The 6,000-nt window shown below is 44.3% G+C and overlaps 1 protein-coding gene across 1 annotated transcript in view; it reads left to right on the top strand.

The window, feature by feature from the left end:
- LOC135208173 (acidic fibroblast growth factor intracellular-binding protein-like) overlaps positions 1 to 6,000 on the top strand; it is a gene marked incomplete at its 5' end in the record, with an annotated part of 445,705 nt that overhangs the window by 374,756 nt on the left and 64,949 nt on the right. Inside the window, 1 exon segment of the mRNA XM_064240310.1 lies at positions 1,169 to 1,329. Within this exon segment, the coding sequence (XP_064096380.1) occupies positions 1,169 to 1,247 (79 nt within the window).

The raw sequence follows: 6,000 nt of genomic DNA, 5'->3' as shown, positions 1-6,000 counted from the left end.
TGGCCCATTCTTTTTATAAGAGCCATGGACAGCTTATCATAATCCTACAATGCTCATCACTTATTCTAGGGCAGTTGCAGCTTAACTTTCCCGCCTAAATTACAATTAGGACTATTCGTAGGTATACATGTAATGGGTTTGTGATGAAGTATAAGTTTTTCAAAAACAAAATTCTTGACAAATTTTTTAGGCCACATGAAAAATCATGGTGTCTTACAGACTGCACCAAGTATGGATGCAACACATTAAGACATTCTTCATTTTCTCTTCACATATTATATGCATCTAAAATCTGAAATAAGTGTATTCAGGGTGAATTTATTCTATGAAAAACACAAGTTTTATTTATCTTGATCGCATGAATGATGCAAAATCCTGTGATAAGTAAAAACATGTATGAAGAATTAAATGCTCCTCTCTTCACTTTTACTTGAAATTCCTTTGTGTTTAATCTCATTGATTTCAGGAAATCATGACATAGTTGTACAATTAATACCAAATACTTTCCTGTCTTGTACACCCTATAATCTACCATAGGTGAATCAGCTATAGCACTAGGCAGTCTTCTTTATCTTTGCTCTTCTTTTAGTATTGTAATCAACGTTTCACATGTTGTAAAAGTAAATACAATGTAATTTAACTGGAAGATTGTATGAAGTGAAATATTGAGTGTTTTAAGGATTTTAGGCATGTATGAAAATTAAGGGATGATGTTTTCTGTAAGCATCGTGACACCAGAGAATTGCACTGTTTTATAAGTTATTCAATTCAACTGTTGAGGTGGTGAAGGTGAATATAGATCCACACTGATTTCACAAAAACAGTAAGCTAATGGAATGTAATGTTATTGTTTGTATTTAGTAAAATCTTCCCTTGTAAACTATTATCAGATTTATGTTAACCAAAGTTACCCAAGTAGATTTATGGGTATTTGTATTATTGTAAATACTGAGAATATACTAAATCATTCATGTATGGATATAGCTCTTATATGAAAAAGGGAGCCATAGTTGGCAAGACTGAATAGTTTTGCACTGGTTTATATTAACTATGTATTTGTTAAATGTAGAAGAAAAAGCATACTTATGTTCATTTTTTAATAATCTGTCAAATCCACCTCATTAGTTTATGAAATTTCTGTTTACTGATTCATTTTTATTAATTGCAGTAACCATTCCCTGCAGTCAACCTGGGAGAGATACATGAACACCATGCGAGTATGCATCTGTCAGTTGTATCATTCATGACGCCACGCCCCTCCATTGCGGCTAACTCGAACTGCCACAGTTCAAGAAAAGGTTCCATCTGAATGACCCAGGCTTAAAAAAGGTTAGTAGTTGTAATAGCAGACCTTCGTATGTATGGTAGTTTCACAGAAGTAATTATTACTTTTAATTAGCCTTCTCAAGCACACAAAATCTCCCAGACACTCAAGTTCCAGTTGAAAGAAGGAAAGAAAGTAAAGTCTGCCAGTAGCGCTGTGCTTACCATGATATAGAAATTACAGGTCTGGTGTATTTTTATGCAACCGACCATAATCAGTAACGTCTTGCAAACCAGTCAAAGCAACAATTTACCGATGTAAACATAGGGATAATTGCCTTTGTTACCCTTGGAAATGCGATTTAATCAATATTCCTCCATAGATTTAATTGGTGAATACGATTTTGGACATATGAAATATTGTTGTTCATGTGAATATTGATATTGGAGGAATTGAATAGCAAAATATTGCACAAATAAGTTTTTTAATCAAATTTTAGAGGCTGACGGGATCCTGGAGACTGAGGTCATGGGACTTTTTTCCACATTTTTGTTTAAACTTCCCTGTCTTGTCCCTGTGTGCATTTGGGACCTTATTGTGAATTTTTTTCAAGTTGATTTCCTTTTGTAAGTTGTTCATTGGCACGAGTCCGCCTTTTAATTCATGCATTTTGTTAAATTTACAGAGTTTAATTTTGTGATAAAATTGTGAACCCCAATTTTATCACATCTCTGACCCTTCTAGTGGCTCCTCTCTTGCTTCCATTCTGTCTTTCTTTCTTCTTTCTTTAAATCTTCATCTTGAATCCCTTGTGGACAGTGTCAATGGACTACAAACCCAAGAGAGCTCCAAAATGAAATCAGCCAGCAGAGAGACAATTTATAGGAAAGGGTGATTAAATAAATTTAAGTTTAAAATCCTCCTGGGCCTTGTGAGGCTCATAGGCAGGAGCTGATCTGTTTCTTAGGGCGATGGCCAGTGGGGTACAAGTCCTAATGCCTTAAGACATGTGACCAGTGTGTTGTTAGGCTCACTGTTTAATCCCTTAGCCTAAGGGCTGGTACCTATTCTCCTTCTAACTTTCATGAGGTTTCAAACTGCAGTGGTGTCATTCCCAAGCCACCAGGGAGCAGCTGGATTTTAATCCTGGTCCCCTCGACTGGTAGGTGAGAACCTTACCACTGCACCACCACGCTGGTCAATAAATATGAGCAAAATAAAACCAATACAGTCAACCCCTGGATTCACATTCTTGAAATTTGTGGACTCACTTATTCATGGATTTTTCTCTGGACCATATCTACCGCATTATTCGCGTGAAATTCGCCTATTTGTGGATTTTTCCAAAGATAAATATTCACCAATTAGTGTATTTTGATGTTATTTTCATGAGAAAATACATTTTTGTACATGAACTTTCCTGTCAGATATATACTTAGCTTACGTCTCTGACGTCACGACAGAATTCAAAACTCGCGGCAAACGCGACAGGTAGGTCAGGTGATCTACCTTACCCGCCGCTGGGTGGCGGGTGTAAGAACCAATGCCCCTTTCTTGTCTGATTTTTTCTGTCGTCGGTGTCGACTACACCTGTTGTCGGTACCTCTTGACAGTTGGATTCTTTTCTCGTTTTTGCCCTGGATTGTTTCTACGGACTTTTGGTGAAGTACCTGATCTTTTGGCCTGGCATTCGCGATTTGTGGACCGTTATTTGACTATTCTTTGGATTTTTCTTTGGATTCATGATGTCTGATGTTGATACTAAGAAAACTGCTATGTTCAGAGTTTGTTCTATGAGTGAGTGTAAGGTGAGGCTACCAAAAGCTGCGGTAGACCCTCACACAGTATGTATGAAGTGTAGAGGGAATGAATGCACCTTTAATAACCCTTGTATTGAATGTGAAAAGCTGAATGAGGATGAATGGAAGTCTTTGTCTTCCTACTTGAGGAAGCTTGAGAAGGATAAAGTTAGGAAAGCTTCTTCTAGGAGCAGTAGTAGATCTCGTATTAGCGAGTTGGATGTAGATAATCCCATTCTAGACGTAGCTCCTTTGCCAGTTTCAGCTCCTGCTCCCTGCATTGAAGCCGAAGATGCGCCTTCGGAAGTGGCCTCCATGAAAGCCACCATTCGCAGCATGGAGATGAAAATTAAACATTTAGAAGGTAAGAGTGATTCTAATAGGGATTTGTGCAGTGATCCCAGTGCAGTGGAGGGTGCGTGCGTCTGATCGGCTCCCTAATGCTTCCAGGCCTAGACCTCTTCCAGACTCCCAGTCCCAGTGGAGGAGGAAAGTTGAAAGCCGCAGGAAGGTTAGGGAGAACCCCCACCGGTCAGGCGTCCCCTCGGTAGCGCCTTTGCGCCAGTGCTTCTCGTCTTCGCCTTCGCCCTCTCCTAAACGAGGATGGAGCTCTTCAGAAGCCTCGCACCCTTCGAAGAGAGCCTGGAACGCTCCCTGCGCCCTTCCCTCCAGCCCTAAAGTTTTTTCGGAAGAGCCTGAGGTGGAAGCGAAGAAACGGAAGAGATCCCTTGAGTATCGTTCTCCGAGCAGAGATCGAGCCTCGTCACCTGTTCAAGATTTTGTGAATTCTCCAGCAAGGGTGTTGGCTAGTCTTCAGGCGCAGATTTCGACTCTGGCTGGCTCTCTTTGTGTGTCTTCTCGTCGTAAGAAGGACGTCTCGCTTCCTGTAAAGAAGTCCAGGCGCCCCTCTCCCGACTCTCGCTATTCGACGGAAGCGGCCCGCTCTCCTGGGTGTTCGGAGTCTCGCATGAGGCTTTCTACATCGGACAAGATCCCGTCTTCGTCCAAGCACCAGTCGCCTGACAGGCATGATGTCTTAGTTTCTCCTTCGGACAAGGATCAGGCGTCTTGTAGGCGATCTTCGCCCTACAGACGCTCTTCTCGAGACGGGATCGCTCCCCTAGACAGGCACCAAGAGCCTAGTAGGCGCTACTCGCCTCGTAGCCGCTCCTCGTCTCGCCCCCACTCTCCTGTTGACAAGCGCCCTAAATCGGACAGGCGCTCTTCGCTTGGCAGGCGCCAAGAGCCTGTTAGGTGCGTTTCTCCTGGCAGGCGCTCTTCACCTGAGTATCGCTCTCCTCGAGTCAGGCGCCGGGAACCTGGCAGACGCTTCTCCCCTAGTAGGCGCTCGTTGCCAGAGAGCCTCTCTCCTCAGGTCAGGCGCCAAGAGCCTGGTAGCCGCTTCTCTCATGGCAGGCGCTGTTCGCCAGGTAGCCGCTCTCCTTTGGACAGGCCCCAAGAGCCTGATAGAAGTTTTTCTTCAAACAGGTGCTCTGCTCCTGAGAGCCGCCTTGCCCCCGTTAGGCACCAAGAAACTGGAAAACGCCCTCCTCAGGACAAGAAGGATTTTTCGAGTAGGCACGCTCCAGAAGTTTCCTCGTATAAGAGGTTAACAGATTTGCTACTTCAAGAGTTCGGAGATACCCTTTCTCCTGTGGCTCCTCCTTCGCCTCTCTCTTTATTCTCTACATCGAAGACTTCGAAGGTTTCATCTTGTGTAAGGATGAAGCCTACAATTTCTATGAAAAAGGCGCTAAGAGGTTTTGGAGAATGGCTCCTTGCTAAGGAAGAGAAAGGGAAGACTGTATTTTCTTTCCCTCCGTCTAAGCTGACTGGCAGATTAGGTTTCTCGTACGAATCGAGGGAACCCTTGGGCCTCGCTCTCCCTTCATCTGCGGACTCGGACTTCTCTTCACTGGTGGATTCCGCTCGTCGGTCCGCCCTCCTGTCTGCCAAGACTACGTGGGGGATGAACGAGCTTGACCACCTGCTGAAGGGAATGTTCCGAGTCCTGGAAGTTTTTAACTTCCTTGATTGGTCATTAGGAGTTCTGGCCAAGAAGACTCAGACCCCGGATTCCCTTTCTCCTGAGGATCTTAACAGCGTCCTCACTTGCATGGATAAAGCAGTGAGAGATGGCTCGAGTGAAGTCTCTTCACTTTTTGGAGCTGGAGTGATAAAGAAGAGGTCAGTATACTGTTCGTTTCTGACTAAGGCAGTTTCTCATGCACAAAGAGCCTCCCTTCTTTATGCTCAACTCTCACCTCTTCTCTTTCCCAAGAAAATTATACAGGATGTCTCGAGTGCCCTCTCAGCCAAGGCTACTCAGGACATGTTAGCCCAGTCGGCCAGGAAACCTCGTTCTGTTTTCCAACCCAAGACCAAGAAAGAGACTCCACTGAGGCAGGAGCCCTTTCAAGGAGGCCCCCCTCCCAGAGTTTCTTCAGCTAGAGGAACTAGACCTTTTAAGAGAGGTAAAACCTTCTCTAGGTCAGTCAGAGGGAAGAAATAGCGCTCAAGGACTCCAGACATCAGTGGGTGCCAGACTACTGAAATTTGCCGACGTCTGGGCCCACAAAGGGGCAGACAATTGGTCCCTCTCGATTGTCAGCAAAGGATACCTCATTCCCTTCTCTTCAAGGCCACCATTGACGACGACTCCAAGGGAGTTGGTGGCCAGGTACAAGGACCCCATCATGAATCAAGCCCTTTCTCTAGCAGTAGATCTGATGCTAGAGAAGGAGGCTATAGAACTAGTGAAAGACCCCCGCTCTGCGGGGTTTTACAACAGACTGTTCCTAGTTCCGAAGAACTCAGGAGGATGGAGACTGGTTTTGGATGTAAGCGCCCTGAACGTCTTTGTGGAAAAGAGGAAGTTCGCCATGGAGACGACTTCCTCAGTGTTAGCGGCTCTTCGTCCAGGGGACTGGATGGTGT

This window comes from Macrobrachium nipponense, chromosome 35 (assembly GCF_015104395.2).
Source record: "Macrobrachium nipponense isolate FS-2020 chromosome 35, ASM1510439v2, whole genome shotgun sequence".
Classification (NCBI taxonomy): Eukaryota; Metazoa; Arthropoda; class Malacostraca; order Decapoda; family Palaemonidae; genus Macrobrachium; species Macrobrachium nipponense.
The sequence above is the reverse complement of the archived record's forward strand: the minus strand, read 5'-3'. Positions and strand labels throughout refer to the sequence as shown.